The sequence below is a fragment of the Corvus moneduloides genome, chromosome 18 (genome assembly GCF_009650955.1).
Source record: "Corvus moneduloides isolate bCorMon1 chromosome 18, bCorMon1.pri, whole genome shotgun sequence".
Classification (NCBI taxonomy): domain Eukaryota; kingdom Metazoa; phylum Chordata; class Aves; order Passeriformes; family Corvidae; genus Corvus; species Corvus moneduloides.
This window is the reverse complement of record NC_045493.1, coordinates 5,146,787-5,165,886: the sequence shown is the minus strand read 5'-3', so window position 1 is coordinate 5,165,886 and position 19,100 is coordinate 5,146,787. Positions and strand designations below refer to the sequence as shown.

Here is a 19,100-nt window from a genome sequence, read left to right as displayed (position 1 = left end):
ACCACACAAAAATCTCAAAAAAAAAAAAAAAAAGGCAGAATTAAAATACCTGTACTAGCCAGTGCATTCCAGAACAATATTTACAATAATTAGGAGCTCAGTCCAAACCTCTGGGTCCAATTTATTCCAGAACACTTGAAATTAAAGCTCCAAACGAGTATTTGAAAACAGTTACCATCCAGGATGATTTGAGACCAAACCAGACTTAAGGTGCTCTAAGCTTTATTTTCACCTGGAAAATTTATGTTTAGGCATCTGCTTTAAATAGTGTGAACTGTTTTAGAGATTAAGTCCCCAGCCTCTCTCCAGCCCAACTCCTTTAGAGACAGAGAGGGAGTGAGCACACAATTGCCTTATTTGGGTTGGGCTAAGTAACATTTAAATAATTCTAATCCTGCAATGTAATCCTGCAATGTAATCCTGCAATGTATTACAGAAGTTGCCTAAACTGAACATATTCTCTGCAATTTCCTTCTCTAGAACAATACAGGCTCAGCAGATGCCTTAAACATGTCCCTCTTATCTGGGGTATTCACTGTCTTATCACCTAAAACCCTTTGGGGGTAGATCCTGTAAAGGCTGCTGGTATCCCAAGAGAGATATGACTTCCAAAAAAAATCCTGAGGTTATGTGCACACAAGCCCTTCACACACACACTAGCGGATGAACCTCCACAGTTGCTTCCTGCAACCCTTCTGAACAAACACAGTGCCAAAACCAGAGTTAAAACAGCCCCTTCTTGTAGCAGCTTCACCCAAGAAAACAAACACACGTTCTGCTATTTGCAACCTTTATTTCATGAATAATTAAGAAGAAAACATGGCAACATTGGCAAATTGAAGGCATACATACTAAATACTCATACAGAATACATTATGGAGAAAGTAAAATGCCCAGATCTTCAGTGGTCCTTGCAAACTGAAAGCATATTGGGTCCTTCAAAAGGTTTAGCTTAACATAGGCTTGCTGACTTTTCAAGGTCCAATGATTACCAACTTGTGCCTTTCAAACCAGAAACAGGGTGAAATACAATTGGAACACTCATCAAAATTTTCCTCAAACCTTTATTTCTCAGCTCTAGCCAGAAGCAAACAAAATGTTTTTTTCCTCCTTGCCATTTAAATTTATACACTAATACACCAGCCTAAGTATTCAAGACACAAGCACTTCTTGAAACATGTTCGTGTTACTCAGAACCTGCAGGAGTACAGATCTGTACACACACATTTATGCATGTGCATATAGGTACATCTATACATTTATGCAAAGCCTCTCTCTATGTAAGACGTGTGTAAACTATTCAAAAGGGTTCTGGGAAAAAAGCAAAGTACTTGTACTTGTCTAGAAGAAGAATTACTAAACACATACACTGACATACAACAGCTGTTTCAAGGGAGAGTAAAACCAATACAAATCAGAAAAGCTGGATGGATGAGAAGAGCTTTTAGAATCACTGGTTTTTATATCATCTTTAAAGGCCATGGAAAGTAAGCTTTAAATTAGCTATTTAGGAGATATCATTACTGGCTGCAGTGTCATCTCAAACAAGGTTACTCCTTATCCAGTATAGTGCTGTGAAGTCAGACTGAGGCATCAATAAAATTCCGTTCTTTTACTAAGCCCAAAATTCATCATACTGTTCTGTCAGATCTGCCTCACACCTGAACTGGAAGCACCCTCGTCCGAGAGGTGGAGGGTACCAATTAATGCCCTTCTGGGTTTGATCGGGAGAGTTCTCCAGTATTAATTTGGATCACTGATTGATTTCAGATACACTGAACAACTCTTGATCATTCCTGACCTAAAATGAACTTACAGTCTGGAGGCAAACTAGTCTGTGCCTTGTTTAGTAGTGTTATACTTTCTTCCCATTAGATAATATACAGAAAAAACACATTTCTGTTCAAAAAACCCTTCAGATACACATAAAAGTGCTACTCATAGACAGAAAAATTAACTTTACAATACACATAAAACCAAAAGTGTCTATCAAACTGAAATGCTATAAGTTACAAGGATTAATTACTTGAGTATGTTACATGTATTTGTGCCCAGCTGAACTGATTCCCAAGTAACCATCCTAACTGAACATATGCAATAATTGGAAACCATTAAAAGCCTCCAGAGAAATTTCAACAATGGAACAACAAAAAACCAAACCAAACCAACAACAAAAAGAAACAACAAAAAAAACCCCCAAAACCAAACAAAAAAAAAGAGCCCCCTTCTCCCCATTTGTTGAAAGTGTCTTCTCTCCACTTGTTGAAAGAGTTCAAAATCAAAAATGGACTATTCCACTATTGCAAGTGCAGTCTACAGTCAGAACAGGCCAGTTCTGTGGAACTGGGACTGCCAATGGCTCCTCTGCAGCAGGAAATGTCTGCTGGGCTCCCTCACTACCATATAAATACACCAGTTACATGCAATTAAAATAATACATGTATCACTAGGGTGAAAATGCACATAATACATTGCTATGCTGGGGCAGAGCAAGTTTTAAGCCTTGGCCTCCCCAAGCAGCTTCCTTATATTCCCAAGCAGCTTCCTTATATTCTAGAACTATGCAAAATACAAAAGCCTTAGAAAAGTGCAACAAAACTAGCTTTATGACATTTTTCTTTCCATTTCCATAAATACAATCTCATAAAAATATTATTAAACAGAAGCATACTTCCCAGTGGAGAACTAACAGGCCACATTTCAGCTTTTAGTAAATGATTTTGCCTAAACTGAAAACCCCTGAAAATAGGGGATTAAAATGAAACCAGCTTAATTACATCAGGCTGCTGCAATATTCTGCCAGAAGTTTACCCTCCTGCTCTGCATCCTCAAGTCCTGCTGGGACCGATGGGAACTTTATGTGCAACTCTGAGGCAGACACTGGCCTATTCCCAGTGGTAAGGAATATTCCAAGCAAAAGCTAATGTCAGTTGGAAGGAAGTCATCTGGTATTCATAGGTTTTACTACAGTTTCATTGTTAGGAAATAATTCTAATATCACAGAATGAATTAGCTCAAGGAGATTAGGACAGTGGCTTTCTCAAACCGAGTTCAAGGGTGTTGCATCCAAACAACTGGAAAGTGTAGCAAAAACGTAAGAAAAAAAGACACTTGTATCAATTGACAGAAATCAGAACTGTACAAACCTCAACCTTTTAAGTTATTTAGGCATTAATTATCCACAGCATACTTGCTACATATTCCAGATGCTTAACACGGGTTTGATAATTATAGAGCGTACTACAACACTGATTCTGAAATCAGGGAATACAACAGAAGGAACTTAGATGAAGGAGGGACACAGCAAGCCACACAGTAATTTAAAACCCATCCAGCCACTCTCTTGTGAAAGCAGAAACACTATTTAAGATACCTTTCTAAATAGGGACAATTAAATGTATTAAGAGAAGTCTGTGTTTTGCCAGTCAACACACCCTAACTTGGGAAAGCACAATGGCATGTCCAGCACTCATGAATGATGAAGACACTTTAATAGCACTTCTCACCAAGTAATTTCTCAAACTGGTTAATGTTAGCTTAAAGAAAGGGATACAATAATGGTAGCTTAAAGAAAGGAATTGCAGAAATAGAGCTTGGTAGAACATAAAAATACAACAGAAATAAATATTTACCAAATCAAGGGAAGGACCACAAACAAGCTATACAGTTAACTCAGTCCATATATGGACATGACTATTTTAAGGTCCTCCTTCTAGGCCACCTCAGCATAACTCACAATAGGCAAAAAGTAGCATGAAAGTGTACAACTGCATTCCTTCCCAGAAGAATTTTGCCCCTTAGTAGTTCCTACTTGGGGCTGCGTTAGTTGCAAGAGGCAAACAAGAAGTCAAGTCACCACAGGAGTCACAGGAGCACAGTTTAAAGGTGTAACTACATCACTTCAGCCAGCCCGGGGCAGCTTTGGAAGGAACTGTCACTCACCATCTGAACACCAGGCAGTGTCCCCAAAGCAGGCACAGGCAGTAAGAAAAACAACCACAAGTTCTCCAAATCTCCAGCTTCCCAAATAATCTTGGTTAAAACTACACTGGCATAAAAATTGTGCCCTGGGCCAAATCTGTACAGAAATAGAATTGAGTGAAAGCAATTTTTTGGTGGTGCAAAAGAATCCAAATGCCTAAAGTGTTGAAACTGAAAAAACACTGAGATTAGTAATAGAAGGGAGACTCCAGTGTCACAGCTACACGATTCACAAGGCAGATCCTCAGCAGCTTAAACCACTGTACTGCACTATTACAGGAGGGGTTTAATTTATTTCTCCCCATGCACGTAAAACCAGAGCATCACTGCTGCCAGGGATATTAACAGGAGTTTACACCAATCAATTAAAGCAGAGTTCATTTAGCTCTGGCAAATTAAGGGCCTCCTAAGACATGATGATGGACTTTACAGAAAGACACAAACAGTGGAAATATTTCATAAAATTGGAGACAAAAAATTATCAGAAACATTACATGTAACTTGAAGAATATATTTTATGCAAAAGAGAAAAAAAATCTACCTTTAAATCAGAATCTGTGATAATTATATACTATATTCTGGATAAACTACCCACAAACACAAATTTAAAAGTGAAAATTTCACTCAGTTTTTCAGAGGCACGGGAATAAGACATTTTTTGTGAGGGCCAGACACTGGAGATCCTAAATTGGTGTTTCTATTTAAATAGACAGCCAAACCAAACTGGATTAAACAAAACCAACTGGAAACCAAATCAAGTGTAACACCCATAGAAGTGTTTCCATCCACAGGATCCAGAGGCTGACACAGCTGTACCTGCATCAGGATGTCCCACAGCTGCACTTGGTTGCCCACCCTACAGCTGGCCATGAGTAACCCTGATATTCTACAGCACAGGCACTTGCAAGGCACACAGTAAAATATAAATGGATAACAAAATATTTTCAGTACATTCAGAAATATTTTCTGGATTAAAAGGAAAGTAAATCAGCATAAACTTGCACTTCACATGAACAAAAACCCAGGCTGTTTCAGGATTAACTATGAACAGAAACCAAACACAACAGTATATTTATTCCACATCCAGAAGGGCTACAGCTATTTTTCCTCTTGAACAACTGAATGTGGTTTGAACCTTCAGAAAAAAACGGTTTGTAGAGTGCAGCAGGGCATTATGTTTGCTTTAGATCTTCCATTGCTTCATTCCTCATTTGTAAAGGCTCAGATACATCAGCACACAAAAAAACTCTTCACAAAGCCCAGTGTTCCTGGGCTGGATTCACAGAGTTTTATCAGACAGATCACACCAAGAAAAAGTTTACAGAGCTCTGAAATTTGTAACAAGATTCCTTTTATAATTACTGCTAGCTTTTCTCTCTCTTCCTTTCTGAAGACCAGCAGCTCATGTTTTTTACAGAAAGGATCTGGCAAACGTGATTTCTCTTTTGACAAATGGTTACACTCCCAGTGTTACTGCAGTTAAGGACTCGGACAACATTCCAGGTAAACGAAGATGACCATTGGACAGAAAAAAAATCAGCTCAAAGCTCGAATTACCTCACCAAAACAGGTCATGAGTGACTTTAGATCAAGAAATGCTATCCTTTTCATTAGAAAAATATTTTTTTTAAAATCTAAGGCAATGAATAAGACAATCATAAATAAGGATATCTGTTCAGAGGATAAAGAGAAGGGTTTTTTAAACACTGACTGGCAAAATCTGGAATTTAATAGTAGGAGATAGAATGCAAGACAGCAGTAATGCATATTTCCAGTAAGACTATTCTTATTGGAAACTAAGAAATGAACTAAAAAAAAAAAATTGAAGAAATATAGAGGAGAGGAAAATGCATTTCAGACTTATATTAAAATCTATTAATGAAGATTTTTCACTTGAAACCTCTCTTGCAACAACTGTCTTCAGATTATGTTGGCTCTTCAAATGCACCAATTAATAATCTGACAGTATCTACTTCTAGTTCTAAAGAGCTGTAAGAATGTTTGAGACACTGCTGCTCTGAAAACTTCTCCAAAGGCCCTCAGCACAGGTTAAGTAGCTATTCTGCAAAGTTCCATAGTTCCCACAGGCACATATCAGTATAAATGTGTATTCTTATACAATGCTGGAGACATGCTGAATTATTACTCTTCACATGGGCCATGTTCTTCAGATGATGGGGTTTTGGATTTGGCAATACTTTTGAGTTAAATCTGTGCTTTTATACCATGAAGAAGTTTCACAGATGCCAAGCACAGTTGCATTCACTGGGTTAACATCTATGACATTCAAACTGTCCTTAACAGTCGTAAGAGCACCATAGAACAGATTTATTTTCTTTACAATGGGGTTACTGCTGAAAGAGCCTGTGCTTATAAATAGCAGCTGTTACAGAACTCACTGCTCAAGTTGGCTTCTGCTTAATATTAATGAGATGTTCCGTGGCTGAACTGCTGGAAAGTGTTCAGAAAAGCAAGAGGCAGAAGCAATGACAGAGTGAAGTCTCCCCTCGATTTGACAAGCAAGATTACAACAAACAGCTCGTCACAAATGGAGCCATGAAATCACCGGGAGCCATTAACATTCCACACCAGGCGCTGAAGTGCCAGGACGTATCAACTCAATGATCGCTAAGGCACTTAAACTCTCTTGCCCAAGAGCTGCTAAATGAATTCAGGTACATTTTCAGAAAAAAAAAAAAAGAAGTTGAGCAGACTAAAGTTTCTCAATTCCTTCCTTGTGACAGTGAGTCATTTCCACGCAATATTTGAGACTACTGGGTGTACACACATTACATCAGTTCCTCCATAGTCCTTCCCAGAGAACATCTCACCTTCTGTCACTCAGATGAGGATGTGCAAGACCAATGAAAAACACACAGAAAACATGGCAAAGCTGGATTTTGAGACAAACTATTTCATTATTACAACTTATTGAGAATATCTTCTCTGCAGAGGAAATGCTATCCCAGTTCCAAACTTCTACCACAGACATCCACGACATGTGCTCATATTGCTGTAGAGGAAAGCCCGGGGTAGCTGTGTGTGCTGCACAGGCAAAGGAGGAAGAGAGGAAAGAACAAGCCAGACAAGGGGTGATTATTGATTCATTTCTGTTACAATCGAAGCACAGGGAGTTTGCACAGATTCCTTGAAGTATAGTATACCCTGAAAGCCAGGAGCTGCATGTGCTAGTCTTTAACAATCCATAAGATAAAGATGAAAGCCACATCACTGTGACAGAGGTAGGCTTATAATGAAGCTTTAGAATGAAGACTTCTTCTGTGCCAGATTTTTCGAGGTATCGAGAGCACTTTTCCCCTCAGTTTATCATTATGGAATCAAAGCTTGTTTTCCTAGAATACTGTGCACATTTTAAAGGATGAAAAATAGGCAGTAACTGAGTTACCATTAAGAACTCTACTGTATTGGGCTGCCATATGCTGTGGGTAGAATATTCAGAGTCTGTGGAATCAGGATACTACAGAAAGTCCAGTAATATGATGCCATGTTATCCTTTTCTTTCTCAAAGCTTTATCTGTACATTTAGTCTCCTATATGCTAGAGGAAGCATTCATCTCACTCTCCCAGGAAAGAAAGTTTCAGGAAGTCTGACTGGAAAGGCAGCACATAAGTAGTCCAGGCTCTTTAGGCTACATAATTAATCTGAATAGCTTAATAACCTGGGTTATTCCAAGCACTGTGGCAACAAGTTCTTGCTTTTGAACAGTTGTTTCCATGCTTAGTAGCTGAAGCAATCTGAGGCAATCCATGATAGAGTCACTGAAGTTTGAGGGGACTCAAATGTTGCCAGTTTTCAGTGAAATGGGGATTAGCATTTCAGTAAGATTTCCATCTGCTAGCTCATGTTGGTTGTATCCCATGGATCTGCCGAATGATTAGGGTTCAGGTTTCAAAGTATTTGTAAATTGCTGTAACATACAGCATGACATTCTGCCAGTCTGGACGCTCAGTTCGCACCATTTCATTGATGTCCTGTCACAGAAAACAGATTGGTCAAAATCAGAAATGAAAACCTTGAGAGCAATGCAGCAGTGTTTTCACACATTCCTGGGAATGGTAAATCTGTCAAGTTTCCACAATGTAAAGCACTGATGAAGAAAGCTCTGTTTTCCTCAATATCTTGGTATTACTTACAAAATGTAATGAATAGCATATCTGTAGATAGTTCTTTTGTTGACTTAAGATTGAAATGTCTGATGCTGTGCATGCTCAAGCTGTCCCCCACTGAGCACAGCTGGTACAATAGTCAGACTTTAGTGTTCACACAACCCTGCATCAGCCTTGCAAATCAACTCAACCTACCCCAGGAACTGTGAGCCACAGAATCAAGACCCAGATATTAATTACAGTTCAAAATTCCCATCAGGTTAAGCATCAATAAATACTTAAATCCCACCTACTCTCTTCAGCATGTGTACAAAGCAAAACAGAGTGATGTAGTTTCTAGTAATTTCTGTTTACTGTAAAACTCTATTTGAAAGCTTTGGATGCAGGAATCTCCAGAACTCAAAAAAGAAGTTGTGAGTTTTTTTAGCTGAACACCTTCAGAGGATGAATAACTTCTACTTGCATTCCACTCCTATTTACATACAGGAGTTTTCACACCCTTCTTCACCCTCTACTCATGTAATACGGATTAAAAAAAAAAATCCTCAAACATACACATCACATACACTGTGCATGTAGGTATGTAAATAGATACTAACTTATTAAGATGGATACAATTTGCACTTAGACTTAATTCCATTCAATTTGTCTGTTTATGGTATCAGTAATGAAGTACATCAGAAAAAAGGAAGGACAGACAGCAACCATTTAGATTAAGGCTGAATTATGCAAGAATTTTTGCAGTTATTTTCCACAATCTCATTCTTACATCAGCGCTTGGTAAGAAACTTCCACATTTCAAATCAGTGCCAAAGTCAAAGTATGAAAGCCCAGGAGCTGCACTGCCATTGTTAGCAAACACAATGCTGGGGGGGTAAAGCACTGATAAGGATCAAGGAAAGTGTTATTTTTAAAAACTCTGTCATACTGTTAGTTGCTAACTATGGCAGCTTTGTTAGAATTTAGGTTGCAAAAGTATCACTTAAATATAATTTCTGATAATGGCCATTTAAACATTTTCATGACCACTCACAAGGGTTTGGGATACTCCCAATTCCGCACCTTCAGAAATACTCCTTTTCTAGTAAACACTCTACTATTGAAAACTAATTATTTTTCTCTAAAATTTGTGTAAGACAACTTATAAACAACCACTGAAAAAACCTTACAAATATTTGCAATGCTGAAAAATTAAAAGTCTAAACTGAAGAGGCAAATCTCAACTCTCACAGTACACTGAGAAAAAGAAACAAATTACATTGCTTGATTTGTAGCTCCAGAGTTCCAGAAATCCCAAATAATATAGAAGTATGTCAGAGACAGGAGAGATTTAATGGATTCTTGAAAACTGTATCCCATAACTATTTCCCAAACTATTCTCAAACAAATTCATTTCCGTTATTAATATTTCTTTTTGTATTGAGAGATAAGTGTTGGTGAACCTTCCTTTTAAAGCTTAACAGGTCTGTATTTCAGTCATTATTTAGTGCAAGAACCTCTAGCTGAGCTCATCTGCTGCTATTTTTAAGTATAAACATCCAAATCTTTTGAGACTACAAAATAGAGTAATTTTGATTTTTATAAATGGGTCATAATTCATTCAATATGCATTTAAATCTTACCAGAGTAGATTTGATGCCAACACTTTCAGCTGCCTGAAAAGCCAAAGTAAAATTTCTTCTCTGCATGAGATATAGAAACATGTTAGAAAACAAGGAAATACTATTTCAAACATAACAAAATGATCTTAAGAATGTTCATAATAATGCTACTACTTTTGCTTCAAATGGAGTCTATAATTTGACTACAGTAATTCAAAGGAACCACAGGAATGAATGTGTTTTAATATCATCCAAAAATTTATGAAAGATTTTTATTAATTGCCTGTTCAGAAGATAATGCTGAATATCATTGTCAGTGAAGAACAACTGATTTATAAAATACTAAAGAAGAGATTATTTATTCTCTAAAAAGCATAAATAAAAAAATCTCTTCATGCATTAGTGGAATAATCTTATGTTTTTAGGATCTATTATTAATTGTACATTCTGGGCTAACACACCAATAGGTAGGAACTGTGGCAGACCAGAACACACAGAGATTATTTGGAAATCCTAGTAACACTGGGGTTTTTAGAAATCAAATTAGTTCATTGTTCTTTATTAACTCATATTAATTAAAGCATTGCAGTGCTGGGAATAGGATTTTTAATGTCTTACCTTGTCCTGGCTGTTCAGTTCTTGATAGGGAATATGGGCTGGGAGGTAAGTGTGGAGAACTGCACAGAAAGCCAGGCCATCATTCCAGCTGCTGCTGAAGTTTGTGATGTCAATATTCTTGAAGGGAAAAAAATATAAGCAATATCAAAGCCATAATCTAAGAATTATTACATGCTACCAATACATCAATACTTCTTTTTAATGCCTTTGAAGAAATTGGCAGAGAAAGCAGACAGCCCAATACCAACATTCTGTGGTAAGAACTGCACTACTAAGAAAAATACAATGATAAGAAAGTCAGTTATTCTACATATTAATTTCAGATAATATTAAGCCCTCCCTCAAAAGAAAGTGCAAAATGTATGCCTGAGTGTGTGTTAAAAGCTGTAAAATGCTGTGCTAGAAGGTAATGGATTTGGTGCAACTGAACACCCCAAAACAGAAAAGCAAACGAGTTAAATATGTGTATCCCAAATCCCTGATCAGGAAATGTGTTCGTATCTCTGTTAAGGTTCATTCTATTTTCTGCTTCTACTACATTCATATCCAGACAAAATTTCTAAAAGATGAGGACAAATTTTCTCTTCTAAACAAACCATTTCTCTATAGAAACTGATGTGAAAAAGATCACAAACAAAAGTTAACTTTCATTTGGAAATAAAGATGTTCCAGCACATTTAGTGCTGATAGTAGCAGAGAATCTTTGGGATTGAAACTGGAATTGAAAACTGCTGTCTTGCACTCTTGATCTTTTAGTTCCCGTAGGAAACTCAGTGGCACTAGTAAATGCATCTCCTGAGACTGTATAAATTATTGTAGAGTCAGCCCAGTCCAAAAGAATTATGAATAAGATGCCTCAGTGACCTTTTAAAACGACTGTATATTTGACTGTTGGCAGTTAAACAGTGTTAGAGAGGCTAAGTGGATAGCAGTCAGTTTAAACTTTAGTTAGGAAACAACCAGTAACAACAATATATCATCTACCTTTTACACTTCCATGGAGAAATATAAATATGGTTTAATATCTAACTCACTTAACTGGGCTCAAGCAGAAGCTTACTTAGTTTTCAAAATTTTAACAGCAGGAACTAAAACCTCCAGTCACAGAAGTGCAGAATCACAATCACCTGAGCAAACCATTCACCTGACAGCAATTTAGTCATCATCATCACCTGTCTTTGACAAGACACTAAAACTTGGCACTCCTAAGGCAGAAAACTCCACCCAGAGCCAGTGTTCTGTGCCAGACAGAGTGGGAATGAAGGCACTTGTACTTCTTGTCAAAGCAGTGCTTTGGACTTCAAATGAACAACAACCACAGTCTCCTCCAACAAGAGGACAAAACCAAAACTCTGGACAATTTCTAGAAGAATGCGAGGGAAATCTTTGTTTCCTGCTCAGCTTTAACACTTTTGATGCGAAGTGGCCCCGGTGCAGGTCCAGGCTCTGATGTCAGTGTACGTGCTGGGGCTCACAGTGCCCGGGGCCGGAGCCGCTCCTGCTGCACACGGAAACGGCGGCGCTGGAGACCCCCAGTCTGTGGGAACAGCTCTGCACACAGCTTCCTCCAGCCACAGGGGTGGGAAAATTTAAAAGCAAAAGGGAAAAAAAAGAAGGGAGAAAAAAAAGTGCTCCTTTCTCCTCAAGAGAGACAGGAAATTGGATTTAAATTAATGCCTGGTTAAAACTTTCTCGATGTTACTTAAATTAGGGAAACATATGCAACACACAGTCTGAGGTTTTAAGGGGAAAAAAAAGGAAAAATGTCAGCTTGTTAAAGCCAATAAATTTCTACTTGTGTCCATTTACAGAAGTTACTTTTTGGAAAGTTCTTTCCTCCTATCCTGTAACCAGTAATGCCTCAGCTCACATCTGTGTCAGTAAGATGGATAAGGTAGGAGAGGAGCTTTTTCTTGTCACAGTCATGTGTGGCAAGCTGGCTATGTAAATCAGGTGTGAATGATCATATTTGCTTTGCTATACAATCCACTGAGGGAGAAAAAGCTTAGTCCTGAGCTTTTCAGCTCTTGGCTGAAATGTTCTCCCTCTGTCCCTGAGATGGCCAAGTGATGTGGGAATGGTAGGAGAAAGATGTAAACTGGCATTGCCACAGTGAAATAACAACAAGCAAAAGTCATCTTCCCTTAAACATTACAATAGTATAAACTAAAAACTTCGCTTTAACTATTAGTAAGTATCCACAGAATGCTGAATTTTTAATATAAACACTGGAGAGGAAAAGGGCCACTTAAAGTGCGCCTACAAGTTTGGTTGGTTCTCAAACAAAACCAAACTCAGAATACCCTTTTTTTCTAAATCATCTTGTAGGGTCCAGCTTTTATTATTAAGACAACAAGCAGAAAACAAACCCATCATCCAAGAATTTTAATGTATCCAGAGAAGCTGAATTAAATACAACGGAAGGAAACAATTAAAAGGGACTGGTTTCTGTTTCCAATTGCTCTAAGCATTATGAATTATTATTACCTCTCAGACTAAAAGAAGTATAATATTGGTCAGACAGTAAAAAACAAATCTAGAAATGGGACAGATTGTCATTTAAACTGAAAATTTAATTTTTCATGTAGGGCTTTGAGCACACAACTGGCACATTTAAATACAGCAAATTTTATTTCCTAAATGCTTTTAACTACTTGTGGTTTTTTTGAAAAAGCTTGGCCAGTATAATGAAATCAATCTTGCATTAAGCTCTTATTTCTCAAAGAATTGATGGTAAACAGAACATCAGCCTAAAATCTCTGACATAATTTCTTCTTTGTTACTGCTTTTATTAAGTAATTGGCTCTATTAAGACAATTCTGCTGGAATCTAATCTAGAATTATTCTTCAAGACATTTCAGACCACAAAGTATTAAAGCAACTGAAGGACATACTTTCAGATAAATTGTCAAATGAGGAATAAGCCTTTCTGGAGAGAGATGAACTAGAAGGGGATTTATCAGCCCTTGTCTATTAGTGATTAAGATGTAGGATGGGAATGAAGCTATCTCTAGTATTTGGGGTAGATGTTTTTAAAAAGGCAATTCTAACAAAGTTAACCAGTAAGACCATTGTAATAAAAAGATCTGTAGAAGCCACTTTCCAAACAGGAGTAAGTAACAGAGTTAAAAATTTTAAGTCCTTTCTGGAGACAGAACATAAAAATATAAAGTGAAAAATAAGATGGTAATTAAACAACCTGGTAGATCCACAACCAAGAAACATTTCAAGCATTACTCAAGCCCCTATTGAACTGGAAACTGCAGAGTAGGAGTCTCTCTCACCACAAAATAAGTATTCCCTTGAGCTCATACAGAAAAAAAGACTAAAAACAGTATTCCCCATGAAACATTCTAGACTGCTTAACAGACTGGGCTCTGCATAACATCAACCAAAGATCTCTGCAAACCTATGACTTTTCTAAAATTCACCATTTAAAAGTGGTTTTAACCAGCATACTGCTAATTTAAAAATTTTCTTCTATTGCTTTTTGCAGTAATCCTAAATTAACAGGGGGTCTTCTAAAGTCAGTGAAATACTTTTTTTAAAAAAAGCAAGAAACAAATGTTAACTATTATAACCCAGTAATTCCTTACTTTTTTTTAGCCCCCCAGAAAACTTCCACAGCTAAAAAACCCCAAAAACATCAATAAACCCAACTATACAAAACATGTTTTCTAACTCACAAGTTAAGAACAAAGTCATTTTAACCACTTGTTTAGACACAGCCACAGGTTCAATCTGCCTGAGCTATGGACATCAGAACTCCAGCAGAAGAGCATCCTGCACAGCAGCTATTTCTCCATCCCTTGTTCTGCACAAGGAGGAGAGATTCCCATATCCAAACTTGGTTTGGCTCTGAAAAGAGTCAGGACATGGAGAAAATAAAAAACATATGTCTATGTCTCTGTTGTATTAGTTAATTAAATAAGTGGGTTGAGAAAGCAAAACCATTAATATGATTCTGTGCTATAATATATTAAAGCCTTAAAATAAGATTTGGAGTTTAAGTGTACAGACCTTGGCAGGCTTCTTCCCATGGTAAAATGTAAGTAAAATGCAAGTAAAATGCTTTTAAAAGCTTTTACAGATACATACACAAATGAAACGAGTATCCATTACAGAAGATTACAAAGATAAACTATGAAAGAACTGCTACCCACGCTCCATTGAATCAGCATTCACTGACTCTCAAATCATGGAATAAAGCTGTGGCTATCTACTTCGGGCAGTAGGTAAGAACATAATCTGAAACAGACTTAGCAGCAGTCCCAACTACTGCCTCTCCAATCCCAGCCTCTGCAAAGGCAATAAATGGCAAACATAGACCATCAAAACCCTTAACCACTGACTGGTAATGTTCCTTTCCATACCAAACACGTTATTTTTCAGTTTGGGCACAAAAAAGAACCATAAAAGAAGCAGTCATTCTCACAAAATCCAGTAATAGCTTCAGACATTAATGTCTGAAACACTTAGAGGTACAGACAGCTTCATAATTTATTCTAAATTTTGTCATAATTAAGTCTAACAAGCTGACATTTCTGTTGTATCAGAATCCAATCCAAACACAAAAAGGATGCATGTCCTTCCTTAACTCAAGAATTTTTGACTAAAGCATCAGCTTAAACCAAGGAGAGAAGTGTTTTGGCTTCCTGACTACTCTGATGAATCAACCAGACAGCACAGAATGCACACCCTAGAGTCAGTATTTGAACACAGGCTTACATAAGCATAGTCATGTCCTTTTCTTGTGCATTTTTAAAATCAATGTAGTACTTTGAATAGAATATAACCTAGCTTAGCATTGAGAAGTTTAAAAAAAAAAAGCAACCTGAACCATCTTTTACATCTAGTTTTGTTATTCTACACTTACTGCTCAAGCACAAATGAAAATATTGCTTGATTTCAAGGTGCATTGAGCATAGCATTCCATGTTTTGTAAGACATGTAGCTTTGATCTGTACAGGAGGTAAAAATTAGGTGGTCTTTCCAGCAGAAAGCAGCATTGCATGAAATAGAGGACAGGTACTACAGGGCTACACTAAGAGTATCTGTACCTAGGAAGTGTGGAAAGCTTAAAGTTTAAACAAAAAATGAGTCAATTCTTGTTGCTATTTTGTGACAATTGCTTTTTTGGTGTCAAGACTTCTGGAAGTGAATTATCTCTCAGAATGCTGACAAAAATGGAAAATAAATTGAAATACTGCTGGAGATAAGAATGGGTAAGGACGTGTGTATCCTGTTTATTGGTCCTCTTTTAACATGAAACATGCATGCTCACATCCTTTTTGGGATTTTATTAGCTGCGTACTCAAAATGAAAGTAGCTGTGCTCCAGCCAGGGTAAATGCTCCACAACAGCTGGATGGGATTACTTTATGCTTTGAAGATATCTGGAATTTATGGCAGTTTCATGACACTGCACATATTTTAGAGCAGCCAGGAGGATTCCCTCCTCTGAAAAATGCAGGACTTGGGTCTGTACTCTGAAGCAGTGTCAGATCCTGAGCAAAGCTAACACACGATGAAATTTCAAGTATTTTGTGACTGTTGATCTGAAAACTAAAGGTGATTTGCTGCTCTTTTATCTAAATTCTTATCTTGAGAGCAGCTCTCCTCTTTCATGGCTTAGAGATCTGTTCAGCTCAGAGTATAATGCAGCTCAGTAACTTAATGTGTGCAATTGTGTCAAGACTGAACTGGCTCTGGATGGAAGTTAATACAGAATCTGCCTCTGCTAGCTCTGCACTGACCTTCTGCAGATCACCATTCTCAAAACCTAAGCTCCAAGGAGAAATTCTGCCTGCAAACAACATTCAGACAGCATATTAAAAGCTACAATACAGTAAGAGATTAAGTCATTCAGGTTTTTACACCAGTAATTTCTCTTATTTTCATTGGCTTATCAATCTAATTTTTTTATTGAGGTCTTGAAAAAACATTTGGAACACAGTTAAACATTAACAACTACATTTAAAGGTGACTATTCATTTATTCCCCTCCAAATCTGCTTGAATAAATCAAGAAAAAGTGTACAATGAAGTAATTTATAGGGATTTTTAACAGGGCTTATTCCACTATAATGGACTGAAATCAAGAGCTTCACCACACTATCATATTTGACTTTTTTAGCATTCGCAAAGTTTCAGGCTTCTAAAGCAGAAATAAGTACTTAAGGCTTTTAATCAAAAGCTTGAAAGCAATTTTCTGGAAGGGATAGGAAAGCAGGAGTTACTTCTCTTCCATTTTACTTGAGCAGACAAGAAACCCCGTACCAGTTGTACCAGACAATTCTGTAGTGCTGTATTCTCTGCAATTATCTTTTGAATAAAGAAAACCTTCTCTCTTTGAAACAGGACAGACTTTGGTGTGGCTTTTTTCTTCTTTAGTATTTTATCCTGCTGTTGTTGATAAGGATAAACCAACTCCACCACATCTGGTATATAACAGGCTGAAGCACTAGCAGCTCACCTATAACCCTGTACACCTTAAAAAAATTTTAGAAATTAAGATTTGCATCTGGCTACTTGTGTGATTACTATTTTTTAGTATTTATTAGCTATTTTCCACTATCCAGTGCAAAATATAATGCCAGGGATGAAAGGGAAAACAGTGCCAGGAGCAAACATGTCTCTGTTAGAAATGGAGCTTTAACTCAACATGTACAGTTTTATCTTCCCTGTGAAACACCAACAGCTGAAATAATTTTCTGTAAATACCTTACATGCACTTATGCATAAAAACCTACAGCTGTGGGACATCACCTCCAGGTGAGAGGGAGAAAACAAGACAAAAAAGTGATTACTGTTGCCAATGGATATAGAAGGAGACACATCTTTCTATGCTGGCAAAGACATACTTGAAAAATACTGGTTTACAGGGTTTTACTTAAGTGTGGGTAGTTTAATATGAATAGGACAAAATTAACAAAATAATTATTCTGAAGCAAAAGGCTTCTAACACTTCCTTTTCTTTGTTTCCAAAGGATGGTTACCATCTTCCGGGTCATTTTGGAACTTGTTACAGACTCAATTTGCAAGTATCTTTCCTTTAGCCTGTCATATTTACAGCTAATATTGGCCAAACTGGTAACTGTATAGAAATTGGTGACTGGATAGAAAGTGACCTACTCTTCCTAGAGGAAAAGGCTCTGATATTTAGGACTCATGTTCTGTGAGGCTCCTGCAGCAGCTCAGCGACAGAGGAGGGCTGGGCAGCCAGCATGTACCTGCAGCTCAGAAAAGCATGTGCTGGCTCTTACCCAGGTGCTAAACCAAACAAAAGCAACAGTGGTACAGAGGAAAAATAGAAGTTCTAATGATAGGAAATGCTGGGGAGAAAAGGGAACTGTGGCAGCGTGTGAGACACCAGGAAGAGCTGGAGGTAAAGAGGGTATCCTGTCCATGCCTGGAGGACAGGGAAGGAAGAAGAGGTGAGTACCTTTAAGCAGGACTGAATGAAGAAGCTTCATTACGCTGATGCTTGTTTACTGTTTGTCAGTTTTGAATACACATAGTTTTTTAAAAAAATTAAAATGAAGCAGAGATTCATTGAAAATAAAAAAAGAAAAAAAACCTTATCTGGTATTGATAACATTGAGATGCCAGAAAGCTGGATAAGCACTGTTCACAATGAATACAGTGCTGGGTATGTTTAAAACATTAGAACACCACCAACACGGTGTTCAACCAGAACTGAATTTCAGGCGATGCTGAAAATAATCAAATTCTGTACAACCAAGAAATGAAAAATGAGTGTGCCTAAAGCAAAAGACATTCTTCTACAAGAACTAACTTAATATAACCTCCTGATACTATCTTGCAGTTTCAATGAAGGCATTGCAGCGGCTCTGCAGATGCTCTGTGCTCAGTACCATGCTGCAGGTTTTGAAGCAAGTACATAAAATCTCAAAACCTATCCTTTTACCACTGTTTATAAAACTCAAGAAATTATAAGCAGCAATCTGTAGAATCAGAAGCAAATTCTTGCATGTGCACACAACTACAGAATTAAAAGTTTGGAATAATTTCTATCACTTTTCCTAACCAGATTAGTGAAGCTGTCAAATTCATCTTTCATTTCAAGACGATATGGGAAAATATTTTTGCACTTAGTTCGAGGATTTATAAAGAAATATAACATCCTGCCTTTTTTAAAACGTGGGGAAGGAGAAAGGCTCTTTCCACAAAGCTGCTTATCCTCAGAAATAGCACAGTTTAGTACCAGACGTGCCACAGGAAGAGGGGGAGGGCTTATATCACAGCCTGTCCATTGTGCTGAAGGAGGACTTTTCCTATGGATGGGCGACCATCCTGTTATGCAGCTCTCAACTTCCTTCTGCATTGTGAGGCTCAAGTCATGGAAAGAGTAAAGTTCTTAAACTGAGGATTGTGTTGGGAACTCCAAACACTTTCAATACAAGTTAACCAAACAAATACATCATGGTCAGACTATTAACATCCTGGTTTAGTTTGCTGAAGCCACTATTCTTTTGAAAAAATAATGTAATCAGCAGAACTCTGGACAGTTATCTTGTTAGTTCTTTTGGCTTCTGATAACATTTGGACCAAGTGAAAAAAAAAAAAGTCTGCAACCACAGTGGAGAGCCAAGTTCAAATGCAAGACCACGCCACCTTCACAAAACAAACTATCCCTAATAGGCTAAATGGGAGTGCATTCAAAGATCCTAAAATACCCCTACGATAATTACCTATTAAAAAAATAAATCTCTGGAATCTGAGAAATGGTACTCTAGCTGCATTTGGAAAAC

The 19,100-nt window shown here is 37.5% G+C and overlaps 1 protein-coding gene across 2 annotated transcripts in view; it reads right to left on the bottom strand.

The window, feature by feature from the left end:
- Positions 1-778: 778 nt before the first annotated feature.
- The window catches only part of SPECC1L (sperm antigen with calponin homology and coiled-coil domains 1 like), a 63,523-nt gene continuing 45,201 nt past the window's right edge, over positions 779-19,100 (bottom strand). Inside the window, exons 14-16 of one of the 2 annotated variants that reach the window (XM_032127901.1) lie at positions 10,329-10,445; positions 9,732-9,791; positions 779-7,974 (exon numbers count right to left, since the gene is read on the bottom strand). In XM_032127901.1, the coding sequence (XP_031983792.1) occupies positions 7,885-7,974; positions 9,732-9,791; positions 10,329-10,445 (267 nt within the window). In that variant the 3' untranslated portion in view covers positions 779-7,884. The remainder of the gene's footprint in view (positions 7,975-9,731; positions 9,792-10,328; positions 10,446-19,100) is intronic. The other variant, XM_032127902.1, reaches the window with a different exon arrangement.